At 35.6% G+C, this 15092-nt stretch overlaps 1 protein-coding gene across 2 annotated transcripts in view; it reads right to left on the bottom strand.

Moving 5' to 3' along the window:
- Window positions 1-36: 36 nt before the first annotated feature.
- Window positions 37-15092, bottom strand: part of Dpp10 (Dipeptidyl peptidase 10) — a 110525-nt gene continuing 95469 nt past the window's right edge. For both annotated transcript variants that reach the window (XM_053762092.1, XM_053762091.1), the window contains exons 11-19: window positions 14962-15082; window positions 14452-14590; window positions 14191-14363; window positions 12689-12831; window positions 11597-11788; window positions 11118-11275; window positions 9397-9608; window positions 8808-8983; window positions 37-8682 (exon numbers count right to left, since the gene is read on the bottom strand). In XM_053762092.1, coding sequence (XP_053618067.1) covers window positions 8840-8983; window positions 9397-9608; window positions 11118-11275; window positions 11597-11788; window positions 12689-12831; window positions 14191-14363; window positions 14452-14590; window positions 14962-15082 — 1282 coding nt within the window. In that variant the 3' untranslated portion in view covers window positions 37-8682; window positions 8808-8839. The remainder of the gene's footprint in view (window positions 8683-8807; window positions 8984-9396; window positions 9609-11117; window positions 11276-11596; window positions 11789-12688; window positions 12832-14190; window positions 14364-14451; window positions 14591-14961; window positions 15083-15092) is intronic.

The raw sequence follows: 15092 nt of genomic DNA on the forward strand, positions 1-15092 counted from the left end.
ATTGGTATTATAGCTGTGAGAAGTAAAAAAAAAACATGGTCATGATAATCTATTTATTGATCTCATAATACAATCTCGATGAAGTGAGTGAATTGATAACAGTATAAATAAAATTTATAGTTAGCAATAACAGCGAGCTTAGTCGTACTTAAATCAACTTGCATGGTGACGATTTAAAAGCATAGATGGGTTTGCGCTTGGGCAGAAAGATTTCACATAAAAGTACTAAGACTCCATTCCGGAGTTTTGCTTCTGTGGGAATTTTCATATTTCTTCATATTAAAACAATTTTTTAGGTAGCTGACCACTACCAAATGGCTAATACAGGAGATTTAACGATAAAAATCGACTTATTCCAGATTGAATAAGAGTTTTGCTAACGGAAATCGAATTTTATATTCAGTTAAAGGGAAAATATAACATATGAAAAGCTGAAGGCTTTTAAAGTATAGTTTTGTATCCATATTGTCTGTCCGTGTGCCACTATCCCTCTGCTACCCTCGTTTCAGACCCTTTGTAGTCAAATGTCATGGTGATAAAATCATAACAATATGTGTAATGTGACAATGTGAAGTAGCTTTTTGTTCCCGTAGTTCTTTAAAGGGACTACAGACTAAAATGTGTTATAAAGATTATTTTTGAAATATCTTCCAAGCGCATATTAAGTTCTATAAAGTAAAATTCATCAACGCTTAAGTTTCATTTGCATTTATATTTTTTGTAAAATATAAAAACTATTTTAAATCATCACCTTGCATTAAACAACAGCTAATGATAACTTCGATTAGATTAAACGTCAAACAGTCTAGATACCGTATAGTCTTAAAAAAATTTGGCAACCATTTAGAACTAGCAAATTGTGTTGTAATTTTAAAGAAACTATATCTCGTTTGAATAACAAAATATAACATTTAAACGTTAAAATAGAAAGTTTAACATCTCCGTAGGCTTCTGTAGCACTGATGTAGCAAATCTTGCTATCGTAGCATTTTTGTAGCTACTCGTAGCCGATAGCATTGTTGGGAATATTATCTTCAAAATACTTGCGTATTGCGTGTAGGGTAGATGACAAGGTCCGAACATTGTTAAATTGCTCTAAATAAAATAGATATATTTAATAACATTGCGATAATTCACAGGCTGTAACAATGCTGCTGGATACATTTTACGAACATTGTTGGTTGGAGAGTCTATTTAAAGAAATAATAAAATTATAAAAAAGACGCAAACTTCGTTAAAAGCAAATATAGCTTTTTTCACAAAGATACTCTAGTCAATCGTAACGTCACGTTAGAGTATAGTTTGGAGCGTTTGGACAAGTTCAAAAATGTGTGATGTTATCTTTGTCATATCTTTGAAATTATTGTCATTATCACAGTATATTTTACACTGGTGTTTCTATTAAAATAAAATAGGGGCCTTCGAATAGTCATCAAAATAAAAATTTTTCATCTACCCTTTTCTTCACATATGTTTTATTTCTTTGTTTGTAATATCTTTATTGTACAAATAACACGTAAGTATTAAAAGTACATACGCAATAAGAAGGGTAATATACTCTAATAGGATCTCTTCCTATCAACAAGCGATTTATTATATAATAAGTATATACGACAAAGTAATAAAAGTAGCCACACACTGGTCTCAAATAATATAAATAGCTGTCACAATCAAAAAGACGCGATTTATTTCATAAATGTTTTGTTATTCAAACGCTCTGAAAATAAATTAAAATTTTTGGACCCTAGGAAAGTATTATAAAATTAATTACTATAGTAGATATACAACAGACAAATTATTGGTGCACAATAAGGCTTAACCTATTTAAAGTTGTACATTTATTAATTAATTACAAAGCGATTGCACCATCTGCCATCTTGAACGTGACTGTATATTGCAAAATTTATAATTTTCTGTGTCATCTGTAATTTTCACTCGTACACCTCTCGCCAATTATGCCTTAGCTTTCTTGTCATTTCAACCAGGATTGTTTTATAAACTTTATCCAGCACGGGGAGCATGGCTAGCGCGACAACTGTGATTTTATCGCACTTCCCGCTCTATCTAATGTTGCGAGCATGGGTTTTATAAATTAATTTAAATTTTGCAATCGACCTGTCATTTTATCTTAGACCGCAATTTTTTGTCTCAAGTGCGAGCATGGCTACAAAATTGTTGCTGTGTTTTGGAAAGAAATGATCGCCTTTTGACAGTTAGTGACTTAAATTTATCTGCGATTTTCGAGACCCAGATAAAACACACGCTCGAATATTAGATAGAAATGGCGTGAATTTAAAAAGTTTAAGCGCCGCGACTCTTATCTATCGCGCGAGCCAGCTACGACCGCTGGATACATATCGTGTTTCCAGGTGATTCTGTCTAATTATTTTTCTGATAACAAGTACTTATTATAGATTTAACAATAAACAGCAGACATTACAGCATAAATAAAACAATAACACGGACACCGATAAGGCAAAAATCACATGTGTGCGTTATTTCAACTCGATCGTGCGACGAAGTGGATGTGGCCGAACTTGGGGGAAGCTGACAGACCAATTAATCAACAATATACTAATGTTATAAATGCGAAAGTCTGTCTGTCTGTTCCGCTTTCACGGCTAAACCGCTGGATCAATTTTGATGTAATTTGGTATGCATTAGTTAAAGAACCCCGTTGAAACATAGGCCACTTTTTTCCAAAAAACATCCCCCAAATGACTATAATGAGGGATGAAAGTTTGTATGAATTTGTCGCTATTTTTATTACAAAATTTCAGCTCATGGCACATGAATAATGATAAATCTAAATACTGATTTGTGTATTATTATCATTTCGCACTGGCATTAGGAATTCACTAAAGACAGTGACAGAGTTTACAAGAGATTACGGTATCAGTCGCGACCGCCGACTTCGGTGAGCCGAGCGCTACTTAACTATTTGCTCGCGACAAGGGCTAGGATCCACTGTCCCTGTTAAAATCGGGAATATAAAATATTGTTAAATCCATACTTCCATGTTAATATTATGTATGTGAAAGTCTATCTGTCCGTTACGTATTCATCGCAAAATCGCTGTACGGATTTTGACGAAATTTAGACTATTAATTTTATTAGTTAGACTATTTTTTTCTTTTTTGTTTTTCAAAAGTCAAACCTCAAGTGACCGAATCCGAACAGCAGACAACTAATTATGATCACAAGTGCAAATATTATAGACTAGCGGCCCGTTCCGGCTTCGCCCGGGTAAAAACATAAATTAAAGGTACACCTAAACCTTCCTCGGGATTCACACTATCTATTGGTGAAAACCGCATGAAAATCCGAGCAGTGATTTGAGTTTATCGCGAACAGACAGACACGGTAGAGGACTTTATTTTGTAATATGTAAGGATAAAAATAAGAGAACATAGTCATCCTTGTGATCTCAGCCTAATTCCCGCCGCAACCAAGTCTATCGGCTTCCACGACAAGTTTGGACACGAAATCCATTTGCGTTCAATCTTACCCCCGTATTGATTGATTAAACCGAACAAATTATTATGTGAAATATTTTCACCCGGCGACCTAGCTCCGCTGCGGAATTTACGACATAATGTGACGCTGTGCGTATAGGAAAGATTTGTGCGACAAAACAGGCCACACAATACGTTTGATAATGTCACACTGCCTTGTCGCGCTTGTAGCTCAGCGGGTATTGCGAGTTTGTCGTGGCGACGGTTGCCACACAATATTTCTAATTATACGTTATTTATATTAATTCTATGCATTTTAAAAATTTTTGTAGATAAGCATAAGCGGTGTAGGTATAATAAAAAAAATCTTTATCATTAAGTAAGTAATAGGTATATTACAGTTTATTTAGATACAACAGTAATTTCGTATCGAAATTTACATTTATTTTTAGCTTTTTATTTCCAAAAGTATGAAAACCTGAAATATTTAAATATGGCATAGGAACAGGAAGCAATACGGGCGCAAAATAGAAAAAAAGAAAAATTACAATTTATTTATATTCTGAACGATGATTTAAATCTACGAAGAAAATAATTGCAAGTGGATTTTGTGATCTTGCGTCATTTTGGAAAATTTTTTGTTAGTATTCATGTTGTCCGAGTTTTAGTGTTAAAGATTTTTTATATTTTTTTCCTTTTATTGTCTTTATTTGATGTTGTTACTTAATGTACTATCGGCCGCAACTTTTTTAAATATTTTGAATATTCATTTTCATATAAAAACATCCAGTAAGTACGACGTTTTCTTGCATAAAAACAAGATGTGACTGGGTTCCTAAGTTGTTATCGTAAGAACCGTTAATGTATAATTTGACTAGCGAAATTTAGGAATATTAAAAACGACCTAACCTACGATGTGTTATAAACCAACGGTTCACAATATGGGCCCTGCGGAGACTTTTTAAATCTATGATTATTGCGTCATTATATATTAGGTAACCGTAAAACCCAAACATCTGAGTTCATTTTAATTTCGCAGGATCACAAACTCCACTGAATCTATCATACTTATAATACTTACAGAAAGTTTACAAGATAACGACGCTTTTGGCACTTAGGTCATTGGTATCATTCTGATACAATCCACGCATACAATGATTAGTACTAAGGTCTGTTTCTTAAGCAGATGAAAAATCGAACATTGACCCATTTTTTACATTATTAGTGAAACGTCGCGATCTCGTTACCTATATAGATCTTACTATATTTTCAGGCAGTTAAAGATACAGAAAATAGGTCAATATACGTTTTTATATCATGGAAATAGACATCAGCAATTATTATTCTTGATCGGTCTATTTGTTCCTAAATGACACGGTTGTCCAATTTGTTTATGGTTAATAACCAATATATTTCACTTTTCACACAATTTCAAAATATATTTGTAGTCAGGGATTTTCTTCATTTTCATATACATATATCTACAATATATATCTTCAACACGAATAAGTTATCCAACCAGAAATCTACCGTCCGTTGTCATTTAGAAAACTTCACAAATATCCTATACAAACGTGGTTTTCTCTCCAAGATTACAAAACTTTAGCATTATTATTAACCTGTGCTATACTGGAAGAGTGCTTATTTTAAGAGGTATTTTAACTAGGTATAATTTTATTGCTATTTTAATTTCATTTTATTTTCAAAGTTACGATTTGAAACAAGTACGCCGAGAAAGAAACTCTTTAGCTTTTGTAATAAAATAAAATGATAATTATAGTTCGTTTCTAGCGATGGTAAATCTTCCGTCGGATCGTGTTGTTCATGTTTTGAACAACGACATTTATTTACAAATCGGGGTGATTACTATTTTTTTTAATCTTCAAAAAGGGCTTCTAATTTGTAAACAATATTACTTAAAGTAATTTGCGTGTTTTAAAACACTCGTCTTTGATTATTAATTGACATTCGCAAGATTGCTTTTGCATTTCACACTATTCTTTCTAGAGGCCCTGTTTCGAACATAGGCCTAAATATTTTTACGGATTTGAATGTCATTGAGTATTTAAACATGTATGATTCATGTATGATCTAAAGAGTTTCACGGTCGACGTAAATAATGCACTAAATCTTACATAGTTCAAAATTTCATCTAATTAGGTTAAAACCTTAACTTTTTAATAAAATATTTTAACTCGCTATTGGTCTTTAATACAAATTCTTTTAATACTATTCAATGCTTAAATGGAGACGCTAGAATCATGCAAATGTTAGATGAGAATGAGCAAACTTTTACTTGAGTGGCGAAATGCTGCATGATGCAACTTGACGCTGTGTTTTATTGATTACGGCTGTTTCATAGGTCACAAAAATAATTATAATCGTTTAACGTAGCGTCTCGCTGCCTTACCGCATTTGCCGCTCATTTAGGACACAAGGATACTTTTATACTATCCAAATATAGGGTTTCTAAATTTTAATTTTACAAAAATTGTCTAAGATCTGTTGTTAAAATTTATTCTACCTATAAAGATGTTATAAACTTTTTTTTGTTTTAGCGTTTTTGATTTTCACGCTATATTTTATAACTTGACAATATCTGTATTGGGGAATAGAGTTTTATTTATTAATTACTTAGGGTGGGTTGCATCGTCAACTTTGGCGTTAATTATAACGTGCGCAGAAAAACGAAAATTACCAGCGGCGCACCGGTTAAAATTAACGTCAAATTTGACGGTGCAAGATGTATGACGTATCGTAATGTAGATATCAAATAGATTTAGTATTAAGAGCAAAAACTACTCAAAAAATCATTACATATTCAATCATAGAAATAAAAATATTATGCGCATTTTCTGTTTCCCTAGTGACAAGATGATTAGAAAACCATTGAAAAAAATATAATATGATTGAATCTAGTACACCTACGTACGATACTAGTGTAAGAAAAAATCCTGTACGAAAACAGTATATAATTTTTCGTATTTCTGCATTAAATATTTATGGATAAAGTTTACCAGTATTGCGTCTGAACCAGCGCTTAAAAGTTTAATGTTGAATGAATGAATGAATGTTTTCGGCATACAACATATAGATATTCTACATTACAATGTGACGTCATTATTTAGCCAAGTCTTAGGCCGCGTTTACTCTAGTAACTTTATTATGCAAATTTTATTTATGTAAAATATTCACATTAAAAATAAACACCAAGTGAACTGCCGTAGTTTCTTCATACAGACAGCACGTAAGTTGTTACAAAAACTTTATAATTTACTAGTGTAAATGCGGCCTTAATTACGAAACTAATCTCGATCATTCGAATATAATGCTAACCTATGGAATTAGTAGGTATTCCACGTAGTACTTACTAATTCCATGTGCTAACCAATGACAAAGAAAATCTTCTGTCAAACGGAGCATCATAAATCTACGTTTACATGCACACCAAACGTCGACAATTTAATTTAAAGTCTGACATAAAAAGTCGTATTTCTAAAAATCATATTGTTTTCACAGGCATACGTCAAGGGCATAGAAAAAAATCCATTGCTAAGCAGGCACAAATCGGACACTTCCGACAAAATGTAAGAATAAAACACGTTGTTGTGCATACTGATTACATTTGTACAGGATAATGCCTCACTAATGATGCCGGACTAGCGATAGACCTGTAAAATCAGATACTGAATTAAATCACATCGGTCGATAGTATACTATTGATCGACATCATTACTGAAAGCTAGTGTTCCTGTGTTATTTTAATTTAAAAAGGTCGGTATCAAAGATAAGTACTTGAGGTCATCTGTTTTTAACAATTCAAAACAAAGCAAAAAGTCGTCATAACGTTTGGTAGGCATGTAAACTAGGTATAAGTTTTAAAACTGCATGCTTACGTCATCTAGATTCAAATACGATTACTGTACAATTATTTGTCATTTAGAAATTACACTTTACCATCACCTTCAAAGGCATCTTTGAAGACTTTAAAACTATTATTAAATGTTCTAAAATCAAATTTCGAACAGGAAATAGTTCTTTGCTGTAGAAAAAAAAAATAGCACTGGATTTTCAATTGCCAGTTACTGAACTTTAAACACATACCCCTACATTGATATAATTATCTTTATTTTGTTTCGTACTTTCAATGTCAAACCCTGAAGAGAGAGACAAAACAAATAACAGGCTTGACATTTCTGTTTTTTAGCTAAAATTTTCTCTACAGCTCAAGAATTTATTTCATCGTACACGCCGTATTACGCTAAAATGATTTACTACTAAGATCACAAAAACCATTGACTAAAGAACTATCAATTCCTTTATTTTTCACTAAAAGATGAATTTGTCGCGTTTCGCTTACAACTATTTGATCGTACGTAAATAAACTGAAACTAATATTACATTTGGTGAACTGATGATTTTAATCTCATGCCAATAAGACTGCTTCTTTACCAGGGTTTCGATGTTGTCAGCGTTAAGTCATAATCGTGTCTCTATGGATTTTCAAGTTTTTTTTTGCCATATACATATGGATAGAATTTATTAAAAAGAAACTGATTTTGACGTTTATTACAATTATCGAGTGTATAATTGCATGGTCTTTGCTAACACTTATGTCAGATAAATTTTTATTTCATTTTCATTACACATTTCTAGTGGAAAAGCAGCCTTACCAGTAAAAAGTTTAGTTGTGCAATAATAATTTTATAGGCCGTCAACATAGAAGCGATATGGTGAGGTAGATTAATACCTTCATAGCTTATCTTCTTTCTATTGGTCAATTATTTTGACATCCAATTCGAAGTATTGAATGATTTCACAGTATGTGAACTTCAATATATTTTTTATCTTCACCAAACCGATTTAATGAAACAGGCGGCCTATAATTTAAGTAAAATTATTTGATTTCTATCATCGTAAGTTTGTAAATGTTTGTCAATATGAGATTACTGTAAAATTTTATAGATTTAAAACGTAGGTCGTATCGTATATTCAGTCTAGTCTAAGGATAGAAAAGACTATATCATTTCACTGCTTTAAAAACAAAAAATAAAAGGGCTCATATACATAGCACACCAAAACTTGAGAAATCCAAACAATTAAATATAGTTATCACAAAAGTTCATGATGATGTCCAGGCAGTGGACATGGGAAGGATATGGAAAAGGTTGTACTACGGTTACAGGATTCAAAGATATAATTTGCTTGTCTATTTCGTTCGAATTACCTGAAACAAAATACATCATAATTATATTTACAGACAGTACACATTTAACTTTATTAACTCTGCCAGTCTGCTGTGGTACCGTAGGTAGGTACCAGGACAACATAAGTAAAACAGAGCTTGCTTACCAAGAGTACAACTCCTCATCCCTCCACGTGTCTCAGTCGAGGTTCCCCCCGTTCCTCAGCCCCGCCTTAGTCTCCGGCGGCACCTGCTTCCGGAAGCAGTCGTCCAGAAACGATGACATGGTTCTGTAGAGGTGGCGACGGACTCCTTCTAGACTGTGACCCTCGTCTGGGTAGATCTACGAACAAGAAATACCTTTAAAACCATATAACATTTACACAAAGCCAACTATATTAACCAGCGCCCCAGGTCTTCAGAATGACTTCTAACAGATGAAAACTACGTTATGTGCCCTGTCCTTGGCTTGCTTGCTTCGGGATGTCAGCAACCACAAATCTGCTGCCTTGACATGTTCTAATAAGCTTGCGACCTCGCAATTGCTGTTGTGTCCTATATCTGCATCAGCTGGCAGCCTGCAGTTGTGCCTTCGATCTTTACAGACGTCATGGGCTACACGAAGAGCGGCAACGTTATGGCGTCTCGATGAAGACTGGAAATATTACCTGCTATCTAAACATGCTCCTATCAGCAACCTCATCAGCACCATGCACACAACATCAAGCATGAAGATGTATATCAACAACTAATTACCTGCTGTCTAAACATGCTCCCCTGGTTAGCCAATGACCGTGCCAGCGCCATCGTCTGCTGTATATGCACGTTGTCATCAGCAGTGCCGTGGACCAACAGGAGCATCTTGTCATGAAGAGCAGCCGCCTGCTTCGTGACGTCAGCGTCTGCGTACCCACGATAGTTGCCCGTCGCATTCGGCAAGCCCATATAGCGCTCCGCGTAAGCTGAGGCTGTGGTCAGAACATTTGATTTAGCATAATGCCAGCTACATCATTCATTCAAAGTTCATTCATCATTCATTTAAAAGAGACAGAGTGTATGGGAGGATTTCGCATAGCAATAGAAAATATAATACGATTTTCAAGAAAATTATATGCGAAATTGTGTTTTTTTTTACTTGTCTACACATCCAATTTTCTAGAAATTTGGTGCCAGCTGCGGGCAAAATCTACAATATAAATGAATGTTAAATCTACAATATATATAAATGAAAAGAACTGTAAAAATCGTATAAACAATATCAAATATAAAACAGCCATATTTCTTTCAGCACCATCTTTAGCTTTTAAATAATAACGAAACTGAGTATGCCTGCATGTGTACATTATTTTTTTATGAGGAAGAAAGGATAATATCTCTTGGGTCATATTTTAATGCAATGCGTGTTAAAATAAACTAGTTTTCTTCAGAAACTCGAAGTTCGCTAAAGTTTTCCTAACTGTGATTTTATTGCTCACGGGGGCAGCGGTTTCTGTGCATAATTAAAATATATATTTGCACCCATTTTGACTTATTTAATATGAAAGAATATAATATTTACTTACGTATATGTAGACATCTGTGGTAGACACAGAATATTTAATACATCTATGAGACAGAATAAGCATAGAGAATGCTTGTGAATTTTTCATTGTGGCGTAAATAAGTACACACATGATAGGAATCTGGATTAATGGATTTTATCCACCTAACAACAAATTAGTAAGATAGGTGAGTTGAGGAAATAAAACAAAAATCATTCACAAACTGGATTTAAAATGACGTAAATCGATATCAAAGCAAAGCATTTGTGAGGGGATAATGAACATTAGTGCCGTAAGTGCCATGCTGCGGGGCGCTCCGTCATCCTCCGTCACGTTGTCAACAAAAACCGAAACATCAACAAGTTAATAGACTACAGAAATCTAAATAATACCGTCCTCACATCTTTTGATGTTTGTTTTATGACGAATAGTCACGGATTTTTCCAAATCGAATCGTTAAAGTTACGACTTCCGTCGATTTTCGATTGTTCTTTCCGAATACAACTTCTGGGTACTGAATTACATATCAAAAAGCAAAGATTCGTGACGGGAAAATAGAAAACTTTTCTTTTGTGTTGGAATAAAAGATTTATTTTAGCAATAAGAGCATAATCATGTTAAAATTTGTAATGAGTCAGTTGCATCAAGTGAAATTATTCGAAAATAAAACGGGCTGTAGAGACTAATGGCAAAGTTAAATAACGCAAAAAAATATGTTGTACCAAACTGTAGTTTTTACACCAGTTTATTTTTTGGCAAAAGCGCGTGCCAAGTTTGCTTTACTTTATTTTTGTACTTCATGATAGGCAACAAAAATGACACAGGCACTGTTTTTTACGTACTTAAATTGTGGTGAGAAATACATTTATTTATTCGTCTATCAACTGCCTCTCATACCACAGACTAATAATTTTTATTTGCTCTCTAAATGCTTACCATAGTAACGCCATCGGACGATGGGCGTAAGGGCGATTCCACAATGGAACACATTTAGCGGACTCGCCAAAGCCAAGGCTGCTAGGAAGCCCCCATGAGCCCGGCCCCAGACTGCCACGCGACGGGCGTCGATGAAGTGCAGCGAGTCGCGGAGATACCTGGAGAAATAAACTGTTTGTAGTTTATGGAGCCCTGGTAGAATTTAATAATTTAGTATTTCTGCCAGGAATCTCTAGGCGTCGATACAGAGCAGCTAGTTGCGGTGACACCTGGAGGAATATACTGTTTGTAGTTTATGAAATCCTGGTAGGAACGAACTAATCCCTTTTAACTTCAATATCAAAATGCAGGCGATGTGGTGATCCTACGCTCACAGCCCCCTCGCATGTACTGAAACCTTAACGACTAAAGGCTTTCAAAAACTACTGTTTTGTGCCATGATGGTTGCCATATTTTCTTTCCTGCAAAATATTACTCACTCAGCGACTTCCAATTGGTCTGCCAGCTCCACAGTGCCCAAGCGGCGATGCAAAGTGTGATGAGCCCCTAGTCCTCTGCCCCCCGCACCCCTCGCGTCCACCGAGGCTAGCACAGCCCCGGCGCCAGCCGCTAAGGCCCCCCAGTCGAGCGACCAGCGCTCTGTGACCAACTGCGTGCCTGGTGCTCCATGTCTAGTAGAGAAAAATATATATTTAGGGCCTGTACTGTAACACCGCTTGTTGATAAAGTATCACATAGTCTTTATGTAACTTAACGAATAGTTATTGTTAAAAATTGTGATTCACAGTTGTGAAGTGGAAAATGACATCTGGTAAATTTATCGAGCAGTTTTCAGTCTGTCAGGTTACAATATAATCTTTATCAAAAAGTAGTGAAATGGGTCCGTGTTATAGCAAATGTAAGTATATACTTGAAGATATTTTGGGGGTGAAAAGGAAAAGTATGGTGGCCAGAGATGTCGTATTGTTTAGCTAGGATAAATCCATCTAATTTAAAACTAATTTAAAAATTAGCTTTAATATTGTATGCAATTATGTATAAAATCTATTTGTGTAAGCACATTTCATTCAACAGTAACATGATATATTTAGAAACTATATAATACATGTTAACAAAGACTAGTTAGTTTAAACTGGTTTCTACCAGTTCCAAAGCTTCAAACTTCTCAAGAGGTTCAGATATTAACGAGCGACAAACAAGTGAATTGTATTCTGAGCTCAACTCAGTTCGACTTGATCCAACTTGTGCAATTAATGTATAGCCTGGTTCTACCTAGCGTTGAATGCTTTGTTTGATAACTTTCAACGATTCGGTACAATCTGAGAGAAAATATATAATATCTTCTATATGTAAAAAGTTAATATACATATGGACAAATCATAGTTTGAGTTAGCAACCAAGTAAGTTCGAGATTTCTGTTAATGGTTAAGATCAACAATACTATATTTTTAACACATCCAAGATTCAGGTCAATGTGAATATAATTTTCCTGACCGGGGTCGAACCCGGGGCCTCCAGTCCAGCACGATGACCATTAGGCTACAGAGACAAGTGGAGAACTATTTACTTACACTTTAAGCACCAGAGGATATTTCGTGACCTCGTCTTCCCTCAGTCCTGGAGGCAGCAACAGCCTGACTCTCGCTGTGTGGCCGCTCGACAGCTGCACGGAGAATGTTCTTGGGGTAGGCAAAGCTATGGATGAGAGCCGCTCCTGTGATAGACAAGTATTAAGTTAATAACTCTCTCTCATTTCGGAGCGAAATGCCGTGGTACAGGGGCGCGATTCTTATGCAATCGAAGTTCACTTTATCAGTTTTTTGAAGATCTAGCACAATTTCTGCATTTACAAAAAAAAATACCGTCACAACATTTTGAGCGAACACATCGATAGTATGACCGTCCAACTGTCGCATACAGATCCGTATAGTACAACAGACGACTTGGCTGTACAATATTCGTCGCCTCGCAAACGGTTCTACAGCAGAAGTTTCGATATCACATTCTTAACTTAAGAGAAACTCTTTACTCTTTGTGTTAGCTCAGCCCAACTAGTTGCTAGACTCTGCATAATGTTCAAGCATTTTAAATAATAAGTAATTTTTGCTTCTGTTTAGCCATACTACGTCTACCTTGAGATATCCACGTCTTAAATTGAAAAAAACAGTGCGGTCAGCATCTATGTCCGCACCAAAAATTACTTCAACACAGTGTTCTTTTTTTATGCGAAAGGAGAAACAAACACAATTTCATATTATAAATCATAACACTATTATAAATTTAGGAATCGAAAGATTGTTGGTCTTGTGTTACTGCCTCGCTGATTTTATCTAAAGACTAATTTTGTCACTGGCAAAAAAATTACACGGCATACCCAGATTTTGAAAGTCTTTGCCTAAGTTTTTAAAAATAACAGAATATGTATAATCGAATTTACAATTGTATACTTACGAAAGTTGTAGAATCCAGTATTCCAAAGAAAATTTAGTTATTACCAACTGTACTTAGTAAAATTCTTTCTCTTTGTGTTCCCGTGAACAAAGCGATCTTTTCATCGCAGTTAATCGTTGTTTAATAAAAGACTTGACGACTCATCGCCCATTGTTTGTGTTCCAGCGGTTCCAGCATTTTTCAATAACATCATTTATTTGTGGATACCAAAAATACGAATTTGTCGATGATTTAATGCGATTGTTCTTCAACCCAAATTTATGCAATGAATTGTGGTTTTCAATTGGAAGGTTCACGGAACATTGATGTCGGAATGAACAAATTTTATTTTAATTCTCCTCAGTTTGTTGTTGGAAAACTTATTACTTACGTACCTAGAAATGATTGTCAAAAGTTCGTCGAACTTAAGTTAGTAAGGAAGACAGGTACAAGCGTAGGAATGAGCGTCGAAGTGTCATCTCAAGCAGGTTTTAGTTAGGGGCATATCTCTTTCTCTCTTATTTTTGCATGTTCCCTGTTACGGCCGGGACTGTGATGCCACAAAGCCACGAGTCAGGGTAAAAAATATACTTAGGGTACCTATACAAGGTTTACTTAGGATAAAATAGGTCCAAGGACTGACCTTGACAATAGTATTATTCTCCAAGTGTGCCAGTAGACGAGGCTCAGGTAGTGCTATCTTATGCAGGCTGGAAGTCGGTACTCCTGGACCAAGGCACTCCAGCACGAAGTAGGATGACGATGGGCTGAAGTGGGCTTCGTGGTACAGACACGGCGCATTTGGTGGCATGCCTTCTGCGATCAAAAGCCATTTACGGGTTATTTTATGGGTTAATTTCAATTCGATTACAGTGAAATCTTCTGAGGAAGTAAGTAGCCTTACCAGGATGCCTTCGCTTCTTTTTCTTTGTTGGAGTTGAGGAGGTGGCAGATGGCGGGAGATCATCCCAGTCCGCGTCCCACGTGCTGTCTCCAGAGGACGCCAGGTTCCCATAATACTCCAGGTTCACTGAAGGAGAGGGCTGCCAGAAAAAATAATTCGTGTAAAAGTTGCATGAAATGCTATTAGAAATCAGAAGGTCCATAAACGATCACTGCTATACAGGGCTAGGCCTCTCTGACTACATCACATACGATATATCGTATCGTCAGACCACCTGATTGGTGGATGTCCTGCTCTGCGCCTGCCACTGATTCGTTCTAACCAAATTCGTTTTCTGCGCGCTATCAACATATTACTTTCAGCCACTCAACTAAATTCTTAATTTTCATGGGTATATTATCATTTTAATTTGTTGATAAATCATCCATGTCATTCGCCATCTCATAGAGATTTTTGAAAGAAAGCAGGGGAGGACCAGCAGTGGAACTACAGGCTAGAAGAAATAATTACCTGTGAATTGCATGTAACGCAGTAAGGCAACTTCTGCGGTGAGCCCGGGCGCTGCGCTTCCGACGATATTCTATACAGGTGCTGCTGCCCTGGTCTCCCTTCAGGAATACCCAGGTAGTATCTATGAAAGT

This window comes from Plodia interpunctella, chromosome 22 (genome assembly GCF_027563975.2).
Source record: "Plodia interpunctella isolate USDA-ARS_2022_Savannah chromosome 22, ilPloInte3.2, whole genome shotgun sequence".
Classification (NCBI taxonomy): domain Eukaryota; kingdom Metazoa; phylum Arthropoda; class Insecta; order Lepidoptera; family Pyralidae; genus Plodia; species Plodia interpunctella.